Raw genomic sequence first — 14,155 nt, 5'->3', positions numbered from 1 at the left:
GTGGTGGTGGTGGTGGTGGTGGTGGTGGTGGTGGTCATGGTGGTGGCGGCGGTGGTAACGGCAGCGGCGGCAGCGATAGCGACGACGACACGACGACGACGACGACCATGACGTTTTATCGCTTGACGTTTGTCTCTTTAGATGCTTTTCATACTGGCAATTGCATATGAGTATTGTCGAATACCGTTTGCATGAACGTTAGTTTTAACGACGATAAAAGCCTGTAGTATTACGATTTCATAGTATTAATTTCAGGATATTATTTCGTATGGCTGCACTGGGTCAAATACTATTTGCTCGATAAATCGAAAGGAACGGCAAAGTTTTCGATTAACATAAGATTATTACCCCCAAGGATTATACGCCGAGGACGCATACAATTTTTAGAGCAATTAAAGTTTAATTGATTTCTTAATACTCGATGCGCTTGATATTTCATTTGTTTTTTCATTGTGGTCTGTGGTCCTGTTTTTTTTGTTTGTTGTTTTTATGTTTTTTTTTGTTGTTGTTTGTTTTAATTTCATTCAATTTTTAACGATGGTAGAGTCGCACAAATACTACATACCAACAAGTATTATCATATCGTATGTGCAAGCTTGTGTAGCGATTTTAAAAATGATTTCATTTGTATGTTAGACCAATTCGTCGCCAATTATCGAAAAAATGAAAATTTCGTTTATTATTGAGATGCACGTTGTTTCATAGTACTTAAAATCAATGTGATTTATAATTAATTATTGTTAAATCATTAATCACTGTAATATAAATAAAGTTATTCTATATTTAGGATTTAGAAAAATTTGGAAAAGAAAAAAAGTAGATGTAATTCACTTATTAACAAATAAAAACAATGTCAATATTATTTAACGTTACTCTTTAAATTTCCATAGTTTTAGCATTGCATCGTATTTGTGCATTTTACATTTGTGCTTTGAAAAATATTCGTCTAATATGCTGCAACGCTGAAGATGGAAAGTTTAATCATATTTATTGAGCTTTGAAAGGATTCAACGTACGCCTAATTCAATTAACCTTATCTCTTTAATAAATAAATAAATTAATGATTTTAATCGATATATTAGTAGGACAAATAACGCATGAGTTTTAAGCTGACCTATACCAAGCCACTTTTTATTTTTTCGAATTCGCGATCAAACCTATGCTCGATAAGAAAGCACGCAATTCGGAGTGAAAGTAAATAAAGCAAGGGGACAACTTCGTGCTGTGATCTTCCAGAAATTGATGACGTTCATAAAAGTCGGCTACACGATGATGATCATCACGCTCATATTGATGTTTTGGACGTCAATCGTACGGATGCATGAATTGCCAGTCCAGTATCCACCCTGTTTCTTCAATCCACTGTGCACTTGCTCGAAAGTCATACCGGATCTTGGTATCGTCACTTGCTTCAATGTGCCCATGCCTCGTATACCTCATCCCATCAATGCTTCCAAGGTTTTCATGCTCCAGCTTGAGAACAACGGACTGCGCTCGTTACAGCCACACTTTCTTATGAATACCGGTAAGAGATACTTCTTTCTCCTATCCGCATATCATATCATTCGCGATGAATACATGAATTATTAATATTTTAATATGTGCTCGCATGCCTCATAGATCATTAATAGTGAGCTCTGTATCCGCCATATATGATGACATTAAATTCAATGTTATATCGTTTAATTAGCTGTAGCTTGAAAAGTATTCTTCTCTATCGTTGGCCCGAAAGTAATCGAATCTGATGGGCACTGATTACATAAAATCGTTTCTTTCTCAAAATACGTAAAATTAATAAATTACAATACTGATTAATTTTTCAATTAACGCCATGTAATAGCAATGTCCTCTCCTATCTTACATGCATCTTACATATCGGTTTTACGATTTCACTCGTAATTATATATGTCTAATAATATATGGGCGTATGCATGTGATATGATATTTTGAAATTATGATAATGTACGATACTATAATGTAGGAAGATAATTTATAGATAATATTTACAAATTACGCTGTTAGTCAATTTAATTGTGAAAGGATTGAATTTTATTTAAAATACTGAAACTTAATTGCCCAGCTTGTAAATTATGTTTTTAAGACTTTTCAGTATTTTAAAAGAGATTTTAAAGAGAGTCCCTTTTAATTCTGCTAAGGTAAGCAAACTTCTTTTATAAGTCAAACATCTCGATTATATAATTTTTATATCATTTTAATTCTTTGTTATTTTCTTATCGAAATAATAGCTTACAAATTACTGTCAGTAATTATAGATGTAAACATCATGTAAATTAACATCATATAAAAAGCAATATTTTTACCTGTTGCTTTCACTCGATACTGATTCATAAAAATAATAATTATTAACTTCTATAACAAAACAATCGAACAATTCATTCTTAGATGCTAATGCCTTCAAATTTTCCACGCGCATTAAAATATCTGTGTATTCTGTTTGTAATCTATCGTCGATATTGTAAATGATTTCAATAAATAGAGACAAACAGAGAGAGAGAGAGAGAGAGAGAGTGAGAGAGAGATCGTTTAAATATAAAAACTTTTCATATTATTAAATGATAGCTTATAAATTTATTAATTATAATGTTTCATAATTAATATCAATTACTAAGATTCAATAATGTTATGTGCAATATTTGGTTTTGTTAATTAACACAACTTATGTACACAAAATTTAACAAAATTTTAGTTAAAAATCTCATTTGAATTTTGAAAAAATGTATCTATTTTCATTTATTTAAAAATAACATTACTCTTTCTATCGTCTGATTCTAAAATGAAGAAATATTACTTAAAATAATACGATGTTTAAGAATCTCTTATGAATCTTAAATATTCCTTGTTTTACGTTATCTGTAAATAATAATTATTAATTAATTCTACCATTAGTTTTATTTTTCTTACTTTAAATTCCGTTTACTGATGAACAAAAAAAATGCGATTTCTTAGTTATTGGTGTTTCAGTAAATGAAAAATTAAATACCATATTACTTATATTAACTTGTATATTACTTATTATAATATCTGCACGTCTACTTATAATACCGAAAAAAAAAATATAAATATACAGATAATAAAATATATTTATAATGAAATTTTAATTTTTGTTTTTTCTTATTATAACTAATGGTTTTCGTAAACATAATTTTATTATTTTTAACGCTAATTTTTAACTTTTAAAGCACATTTTCACCTTACCTTTTATATCAGATCATTGATTGAGGTAAAAGAAAGATATCATATTAGAAGCGAAAATATGTCTAATTTAATATAAAAATTACATGCAGCATAAAATATTTAGTAATGTAATGTACATTTGCTTATATTTCTTATTTCTAATTATATTTGAATATAATTGATTATTCAAGCATACATATTACTTTGAGATACGCATATTTTAATTACGAACATATATTATCTTAAGCACATATATTTTTATCTTAAAAATGAAAACCTAATATTGATATAATTTGTAATTTGTGAATAGGTATAAGTAAATGGGAAAAAACTTAGGGTAAGGATTAATTTTAGTATTTCAAAATAAGATTGAGCAAATATTGAAAAGTCTTCATTGAGGATAGAAATAAATATTCAACGCATATTAAATTACCAATTTATTTATATTTGACAATAGATAAAAGCTCATCTTTGTGATTAAGAATATCGATTTTACAATATCAGATACAATTATTCTTGTGTGGTATTGTCGCTTAATCATTCATTATGAATGAATAAGTTAACGATCGTTAATACAATAAAATGATCTTTATATAATTAGCCTCTGCTTAAGTATGTTGATTGTTTCAATTACTATTCTTGCAAGACGAAAAAATAATTCTACTAATGAATATTATATATAAATTTATAGTTTGTGTACTTACTTTTACTATAAGAATGTAAGATAAAAAAAAAATAACAACGTTAAAATTATTTATCAATAATGATTAATTAATTGAGTAATGTGAACAATTTTCAGATACCTAGTCGATGTAGAACAAAGAGTATATAATGTAACGTTGAACATTTTTTTGACAGAAAGAACGTTAAGACAATAAAAAGCTATTCTATATTCAGAATTGAATTGTAATTGTAGGTCTTCAGAAGTAAAGTAGCCTGGCTTTCTCGTAAGAGAGAAAGATTTTTATCATTCTACGTACTGATTTATTTTTAAAATATTTATACTAATACGTATTAATAAAATTATTATTGTCACACATACATGGATTTCATAGTGAATATATGACATTGTCTCAATACCTAATCGGCAGTGCGTTTTCATTTTAATAAATTAGACTGCGTTTGTAGTTGATAATTTTAAGGGAATCGATATATTTATTAATATATAACTTTTTCAATATCAATCGAGCTCTTTATAAAATTTATAAATAAAGTAAATTTTGTTTTTAATATTGCTGAAATATGACATTAATTATCCGTAATTTATCTTTCATAATAATAAGCATTAATCAGAAATTTCGAAAAACCGTACAATTATAATCAAGCAAATATAAAAGCATAAATAACTTTCCTTCGCGTGATATCAGCTACATAAGTAAGTACTATTTATTTGGTAAAGAAAATGGTTGGAAGAGGGTACTAATAAAAAAGACAACTGTATTATAATGTTTAATTCTCACGTATTTATATATATATATATATATATATATATATATATCTCCAAGTTTGTGTTGATATGTGCATGAATATTCTGTGCAAAAATTCTGTGGACGAATGAGCTGAAAAGACAGACTCGCTCAATTCACGATCGGATCCAATTTTACAAAAAGAAGGTGTATAGAGCAATATTAATCAGCACCTGAGAGCCAATGAAAACAATTGTCACAGTTCTTACCTGGGAAGGACATTAGAAATACCAAGAGTTCAATTTAAAAGACAAAAAAAAAAGAATGATAGAAGAAGCATCCAACACCAACGAGATAAAGTAATTGTGAGATTCGAAGGGATGTACAGATGTACCGACAGCGAGTATTAATCCCAATAAATTAAAAGACTCTCCTACGTATTAACGAGATGCTTCTGAAAAATAAACAACTCACAGAATTTTCGATAAGATACATTCGTAAGAGATTAAAATTATATCGTAAATATGGTATGCCTTAACATTGTCTCATTCTTACTTTTCACTAGAATATTAATAACTTTCTTTACATTTCTTTTAAGAATGAAGAGAATATGAATATGAAAAGAAGAATCTCTTAATTTCGACATTTCTTTTAAGCATAAAATTAAACCTTTTAAATATATTCCTTTAGAATATTGCTGCAAATAGTGATTGGTTTTTAAAATAAAATCTCAAATTGAATCAAATTACTAATTATCATTTTAAATTGTTTCCCCCGGACATATATAAAAATGCTGAATAAATCTACTCTTAAATAAATATAACAATAATAATTATTATTAATAATTGTGGGTCTCGAGGAGCAAGAGTCTCGACTATGCTGATCTTCATCCTCAAATTTTAAACTATCATTGTTCAGGCGCCATTCTCACACTTTGTCAAACCCTTTAAAGTTAATAATTCATTTGTAAAGTGACGATGAGAAAATGCATCGAGTGTGCTTTATGTCTCAGGTCTATATAAGCTGCAGATCAAGTATAATCCCCTATCGGATATACCGGACGAGGCGTTCCTAGGGCTTGAAAGATCGTTGTGGGAGCTTGAACTACCCTACAACCGTCTTGTCCGAGTACCGAGCAAATCATTCAGACATCTGCAGAAGCTGCGACTTCTCGATCTAACAGGTAGTTCCCTAATTTTCCTTTTCACCCTGAATTATCGATTAATGGCAGTCTCGCGTTAGCTTTATCAAGACTTTTAATCCAATTCGATTTCTAGCAAATTATTAATGTCGTATTCGAATTATGAGTCATGTGACCCAATGATGTTTGGAGTCAACTTCCGGTGTGGCTTGGCAATGTAAATTCTGGCTTCGCCTATTTTAATTATCATAAAGTCAATTATAGATTAGAGATAGAAAAGAATTGTAAATTGTTTAATGATATATACTAATTTGTATTGTTTTTTTTTTTTTTTTTTTTTTTTTTTTTTTTTTTTTTTTTTTTTTTTTTTTTTAATATTGTCTCTTATTCTAAATATTATAACGAACGAGACTACTTCATAACGTTTAATTATGTTCGATTGATTTTATTATTAAATTTATAAGCAAAAAATTGTCAAATATTAAACGAAATTAAAACGTTAAAAAAAATAATAATAATAATAATCATAATACGAATGAAAAGGAAAACATACAGGAAAGGGAGACGACATTTTTACATCATTTTGACGTTTATGAGGCACGTAATTGCAAGGATAACGTTGACACTTACTTGTCTTGTATCATAGGCAATCACATATCTCACATAGCCGCGGATAATTGGCGAGGATTGGAAAATTCCTTGCAGACATTACGCATTGGCCGTAACTCTATCGACAAACTGCCTGCCGATGCATTCGCTGGTCTAGCTTTCCTCGAGTATCTCGATTTACGGGAAAATAGTCTCAAAGAAATAGATCCCTCCGTATTTCGCGACGGCATGGCCCATTTGGCCCATCTCTATCTCAATGATAATCAGCTCAATGTTATACCCTACACACAATTGTCGTCCTTGAAGCGAATGAAGGTGCTCGACTTGAGCTACAATCGCATCTCTAAAATGATACATCCACAATTGGAGGCGGAGATAAAGGGCGTGCATATGTCATTAGATGTCTTAAGACTGGATTATAATCAAATTGATTTATTGATACCCGGATCATTTCAACACTTTCAAAAAATCAATAGAACTTATCTCAATGGGAATCCAATTACGATGATCGAGGTGAGACAAGCATCGGAATTTAATGAACTTGATATAAAATTTTTAAATTAAATATTTATATGCATATATATATATATAGTAAGTGGTGGGGGGGGGGAGAGCAAAAAGTTAATATACTATTAGGTGAAAAATATAAATTTATAAATTGTTGACAAAAGATCTATTGTAATGTTAATGAATTTTATTTGCATCACAACGAGAATTTATTCGCTCGATACATACCGATTACAGTAATTTTCATACTATTTGTAAAATGTATCTTTGAATCGCATATGATACAATATATTCCGATAAATTTTTATTTTTAAAATCATGAAATATTTGTTATTTTTGTGCTATAAAATATTGGAATATTGGAACCATCTGAGACAGTTAAAAAATATTATATTAACTACAAGTGTTATTTTGAGAAACGATAAAAAAATATTAAATAATTCTTGTAATTTATACGGCAAGTTTAAATAATTTTTTTAATAAAAACTAATTGTTAAATTGCCAATATAGTGGGAGTATTATAATTTGCATTTTTAAGATTATGTTAAGGTTAGGACAAACGGAATTCCGATTGTATCGATGTATTTATTATAATAAAGTCCTAAATGTCCGTATTAATTTGCTTATTAAGTAGCAGAGAATTCTTTGCTTTATTTTTAATAATCTCTGTAATAATTATGTGAATGTTCAGCAAGGGACATTTAAAGACTCAAGGATTCGAGAACTTTACTTGACCGATTGTGATTTGTATGATATCGATTCGTCTGACTTTATGGGATTAGAATCGTCTTTGGAGCTTTTGGATCTTTCTGGCAATAATTTAACATCGCTACCAAATCACATATTCCAGCAATATGATTATCTGCGCACGCTGATCTTTCGAGAAAATCGGATCCAAACTTTCAATCCAAGTATAATAATCCTTTTAATAAAGATTGTCTAAAGTTGTTTCGAGCTTCGATTAAAAGCTGAGAAACAATATATTTTTGACCTCTTGAGAAAATGTTTTTCTCTCATTTCTGCTCGAGGCTAAAGGTAGTAGTAGGTCAATTGAAAAGTCTCAATTATAAATAATTGCACTGTTATAGGTGAAGTATTTAATGGATTTCAGTATTCACTGTATAATCTTGATCTTAGTGGAAATAAAAATGGCATTATATCGCTTCAAGACTTACGCCAGATGCGCAATTTACGATTTCTGTCAATATCGAAGATGCCAGGGACAACATTGTCGGCAGAAAACTTTTTAGAATTTGGAATGGACATTAAGGAGCTTCATGTTGTTCAAAGTAATTTACAAACGATCAAGAATCATGCCTTTATGCACGTGCGTGGAATAAAATATTTAGATTTTTCGGAAAATGCTATTTCGACGATCGAAGACAATGCTTTTACAGAGGTGATGTATTATTAGTTTAAATTTCATTCAATGCGTTATTAATATTTCCAATACAAAGTACCAATGCATAAGCATTATTATCCCATTGTGGATTTTGCAAAGTAAAAAAAATGATTAAGAGTCGTTCAATTAAAGAAATAAAATTTAAAAAGGAAACTTAAATTTTGCTTATTTACTATGAGCGTATGGAGAAATTAATTATAGCATAAGTAATAATATTTTTCATTAATATTTTACGACGATTTAAAAAAATGTAGATGTATTTTAAAGTTAATATATTTATATATTAATAAGGTGGGGAATTCTTTAATGACACTGAGAATTGCACACGGACTTGCTCCATCAACACGCGAATTGCCAAGCAAATCATTCAAATCATTGACAAACTTACAGCATCTGGATTTGAGTAATAATAGGATCCGTACGATGCCGGATACGTCATTTCACTTTTTAAAAAGAATAAAACGTATCGAGCTGCAAGATAACGAAATAGATTCTATACAGAAAGGAACATTTCAGGTAAGTAGCGCAGAGAAGGAGGATTCTATCAACTTATTTAACGGTAATTATAAATATTCATATTTTAGGGAGATATTCATTCAACGTTGGAGGACATCAATTTGGGATATAATCGTATCAACAATTTAGCTACGCATACGTTTGTTGATTTACCATCGCTTAGTACGATAATTCTCGAGGATAACTTAATTAATAACATAGAAAGGCGCGCTTTCATGAACATGAATCGCTTAAAGTACATTAATCTACGGGGGAATAAAATAAGGGATATGCAGAACGAAGCTTTTCAGGTAAATTTGTTAAATTAGCATAAGCTCCATTACTAAATAATTACAAAATTAATTCCAAAATACGTTATTTTATTTAGAATCTACCAGATTTAGAATTTTTAGACTTGGGCTACAATGATCTATTTGAATTTGACTTTGGATCCTTTGATCAAGTCGGGACATTATCATCGTTTAGAGTTAATGCCAGTCACAATGAAATTCACAGATTAACCGTTAATAGCTCTTATTCGGCAAACACTAGTAAGCAATTGAATTTGACTCTCTTCAAATTAATTTCAATCAATCAAATGCTTATTTACTTTGTAGTAGGTGGACTTATTCAGTCAAATATAAAAGTATTGGATCTTAGTTACAATAACATATCAGAAATTATGCGCTATTACTTCAAACCCGTGGAGTACTCCCTAACTCATTTATACCTTTCGCACAACGAGCTCAACAACATAACTCAGGGTGTATTTGGCAATATGCCGCACTTACAGTGGCTTGATCTTAGTCACAATGATCTGATGGAAATGGACTTTGACTGCTTCAAAGAAACGAAGAACCTCCAAGTGCTTATATTCTCTTACAACAATCTCATGGACATACCGGCTGAGTCATTCAAGCCATTAAAGAAATTGAGGATCGTTGATCTCTCGCACAATAGGCTCCGGACGCTCGCGGATAATTTATTCACCGATGCAAATATTGAGCATCTAGACTTATCTCATAATCAATTTATGAGGCTTCCGATCAAGACGATGTCAATATCCGCAGCTGTCAGCTTATCAATTCTTAATTTGTCGTGGAATTTTCTTTCCGGAGTTCATAATACCGATGCCATTTTTAGACTGAGGGTACAGTATAAATTAATCGACAATTCGATTGATTTTTGAAAGTTATTAATTAATTTATTTTATCATCTATATTGATTTTCCTTTCATTGCCACCACTCTCTCTCTCTCTCTCTCTCTCTCTCTCTATCTATCTATCTATCTATCTATCTATCTATCTATCTATCTATCTATCTATCTATCTATCTATCTATCTATCTATCTATCTATCTATCTATCTATCTATCTATCTATCTATCTATCTATCTATCTATCTATCTATATATATATATATATATATATTATTATTATATTATCTTGTGACGAAAAATTAAAAATGAAAAATTACACAATACAATTGATATTGTGAGTGTTAATTAATGTATTAACGAGTGCTAAAAGCGTTATAATTTCATATGTCAAATATCGAAAATGTAAATATACATAAACCTTATTTTACTCTTTCTAGCATGCGGTTCGAATCTAATTAGTGGCTAATTAGACTAGGTCAAATATATTTCTACCTTGCTTAGTAAATGTCGCTTCGTTGGATGATTCGACGAGCGTAGATATTTCATTAATACAATAAGCTAATTGACCTTTATAAATCTGTGACACGCGCATTCAATACGTTTTATTGAGAATTGCTATTATTGTATTTTATTTTTATGCCCAATGTCGGTCGTTGCTGCTTATTTCACAAGAATACCCAAAGCGAATGGAATTTCTATTGCAATAATACAACTGTTGCATTGTTATTTTGCAATTTTTAGGGTTTGACATGTCTGGACTTATCCTACAATCGACTCGTTAGGTTGGATGATGGAGTTTTCTCGGACTTACCACACCTATCATACCTTGATTTAAGTCACAACAAACAGCTTATACTGGAACCTCGAGGAAGGACGTTTCATGGCTTAGAGAATGTATTATTGTTTCTTGGATTAAGCAATATTTCATTACTTTCGGTATGAATTAGTTTCTATAATTTATCTTTTCCATAATAATGGCAAATATTGAAAATTTTGAAGGTAGGACAATCGATACTAAAACTTGATTATTAAAAGAAATTTTAGTCATACACACACGTACGTACTTTATGAATTACTAAAGAAAATATAAACGAATAAAAATTTATTTAAAAATAATAATAACAACAACAACAACAACAACAATAATAATAATAATAATAATAATAATAATAATAATAATAATAATAATAATCATGTCTATATACTAATATAATAATATAATGCATAAATATTATGTGACGTGTACAATAGGTTACGTATGTTGACATCGATACTCTAAAATCATATTATTACAAAACTTTTTCTACATAATTGTGGCCTTAATCATGCCAGGAATATATCCATTAAAAAATAATCAAATAAAATCATGTAACATTTTTCTATAATTACAATTAAATACTTACACTTCACGCTTAGTAATGCTATTGTTGATATAAAAATAGCACAGTGGAATGAGAAGTTAAATTCCTTTTCGATATATTTTAGGTTCCAGAGCTCCCATTCCATCGACTACAAAGGCTTCAATTAGCACACAACGAGCTGGCATCAATTCCAGCGGAGATGGCATCGAATTTGTCGAGCCTTCACTTACTAGATTTGAGCCACAACGATTTGACCGTTGTTCCACTTATTACTCATGCTTTGCCGAACCTAAGGATATTCAACATTGCCTATAATCCAATCACGATAATCACAAACACGAGCTTTCTCGGTATCGCTGATACGCTCGAGCAGCTCGACATTCGTGGTCTTCATCTCTCCACATTCGAGGTTCGTTCGAATTGATATTTTACAAACATTAACATATTATATACAATGTGTCTACAATTCTGTATTTTTTTTTTTTTTTTTTTTTTTTTTTTTTTTTTGTTTAATCAAGGATTTACTCGTGACATGTAATGCCTGAAATATTTATTTTACTCGTGTTATATTTTTTATGCAGAACGGAGCTTTATGTAAGGCATCGAAACTTCGCAGACTTTTATGCACCGTGTACACTGGAATTAAACGCTTCAACTTCCCAAATCTTTTGGCACATAACCATGGATTGAGGCACTTATTAATTCACGTAAAGCAATTTAATTATTATTGCCACTATAATTAAGCCTGTAAATATAATTCAAATGTTTATCAATAATGCATTTGTTTCGCCAATGTTAAGCTGATGTTGTAATTAACGAAAGGAAGTCCATTCTTTCTTAATACGAATTAGGAAAGAAGACATATGCCTATTTTTATCCATGAAAACAGCAAATCAACTATTTGTTATTCCCGAATAACAAACGTCTTTAACGAATTTTCGCTAATATTACATAAAATATATTATTTTCAATTTATTAATAAAGGATACTATTCACGCACACACATATATAAATATTTATATATATAAATAATATATTATAAATTTGCTTGTTTAAGTTTTATTAAGCAATTATTTATCATTGCTTGTAATTATTCCTATATTTAACGGCATAAGGAACAGTTTTTTGTTATAATTAACGCATTTTAATAAAATATAAAGTAATTCGTATCTTTAAAATACCATTGTTTCGCATTATATTTTAATCGTCTAATTCACGTGCAATATAATATAGAAATAACTTTTCCTAATCAGGTTCAAAATGAAACTAATTTAGAGAGAGAAATGAAAGGCCATTTCCCAGTGAAACTTTACAATTTTACGTTCAGCGGTAGAGCCTTAAAGAACATTCATTCGGAAGTCTTGCGTGTAAGATAATAATAAAAATTATATTTAATTACTACTATAATCGATATAAATTGTTAATAATGAGAAATGTCCTTAATTATACCCAGGGCATACGAAATCCACATTTGCACTTTGGACTTTATAACACGAGCTTGAGTAACGTGCCAAGAGATATGTTTGCCTACGCGGATCTTGTAAGGAATGTAACAGTCGAAGTTCGAGACAGTGAGATAAAAACTTTGCAAAATCCATCCAACACGTATAAGCCAGCAGTATCAGGAAAACGATTTTTATTACGATTGCGCATGCGCGGTAGTCATGTTAACTGTGACTGCGATATCGGGTAAGTATATACAATTTTTATTTATATTTCATATGACATATATGAATAATTATGATTATGCTTGAATATGATTGAAGCGATGTTGAGATTAACGAAGCTACAAATTTTTACCAATAGACAGTATTGACAGATTTGACTCTATGGACTCGTATCACTGATTTAAAGTCTTTGTACATTAAATACAAAAGAAATTCCGTGAACAATATTAATAGAACGAGCTTCTAGAGAAAAGTTAATTTTTCAAAAAATTAATTTATTAATATACTAAAGATGAAAATTTATAACCACGTTTATAATTGAAATAGCTCATTCGTATAGCCGTCTTGTAAATTAAAAAATATGGGAAATTATATTGAAGGGAACGAGTGAGTCGATAATGGTGCGTAAATAAATAAAAATATCATCTAATTTGGCCAAAGCTAAAGTACGAAATTTGATAAAATAATCCTCAGTACTGTATACATTGAGATTTGTTGTTTATTTATAATGATATGTAAGATTGATTTACACAGGCTTTACGGAAGTGAGGGCCTCTGATAAATATTCTTCTGTTTAGGTGGATCGAGATGTGGCAAAGGAAGCACAGGCAGTACGAAGAAGACCGCTGCAATTCCCATACGGAATTGAACAATTTCGAACGTGAGGAAGGAAGTGAGTACGAGTGCTGGGACAACGGATGGGATGATGATTTGCGCGAGAGCTTTTGCGCCAATAAAAATAATATGTCTGTTGCGGAGGCACTTAAGTCCGACCTCGAGTGTGGCTGGTCTTCGGCTAATTTACTTCAACTGTCGAAATTTCTCGTTTTCTCTCTCCTCTCGATAATTTTTGCAGCTAATCGTTAGAGATTCTTTCGAACGAATTATTATCTCTGAACCAACCAAACCGAATTCAATATTACTCTATCAAACTATTAATTATAGTAATTTTTAAAACTCATTATGAGAACTAATATTTCTCAACTAACTATCGGCGTTTTCGCATTATTTATTTAAATGAATTCTGTTTAAATGAACATTTGTCTAAATGAATAATACAATTTGTAAATTCTTCCTCCATTAAGTTTCGGCATCATATATTCAGATGATATCACTAATAACTTTAGTGTAAAACAAATTGTAAGAGAATGATTAAACGCTTAAAAATTGACTTTACGTTTTTAATAATTGCATTTAATAATTGAGAATAAAAA

General features: G+C 30.0%; 1 protein-coding gene across 1 annotated transcript; it reads left to right on the top strand.

The window, feature by feature from the left end:
- Positions 1–1,151: 1,151 nt before the first annotated feature.
- chp (leucine rich repeat containing G protein-coupled receptor chaoptin) lies at positions 1,152–13,884 on the top strand. The gene is made up of 15 exons (XM_011500117.1): positions 1,152–1,525; positions 5,614–5,784; positions 6,389–6,864; positions 7,550–7,769; positions 7,947–8,257; positions 8,552–8,776; positions 8,845–9,066; positions 9,144–9,306; positions 9,373–9,905; positions 10,655–10,849; positions 11,399–11,683; positions 11,856–11,981; positions 12,528–12,641; positions 12,728–12,963; positions 13,520–13,884. Exons 1-15 carry the CDS (start codon positions 1,243–1,245, stop codon positions 13,806–13,808), a joined length of 3,849 nt encoding a protein of 1,282 aa, XP_011498419.1. The 5' UTR covers positions 1,152–1,242; the 3' UTR covers positions 13,809–13,884.
- Positions 13,885–14,155: the final 271 nt, after the last annotated feature.

The sequence above is a fragment of the Ceratosolen solmsi genome, unplaced genomic scaffold (assembly GCF_000503995.2).
Source record: "Ceratosolen solmsi marchali unplaced genomic scaffold, CerSol_1.0 scaffold41, whole genome shotgun sequence".
Taxonomy (NCBI): domain Eukaryota; kingdom Metazoa; phylum Arthropoda; class Insecta; order Hymenoptera; family Agaonidae; genus Ceratosolen; species Ceratosolen solmsi.
Note: the sequence above shows the minus strand (reverse complement) of the source record. Positions and strands in the feature narration are given on the sequence as shown.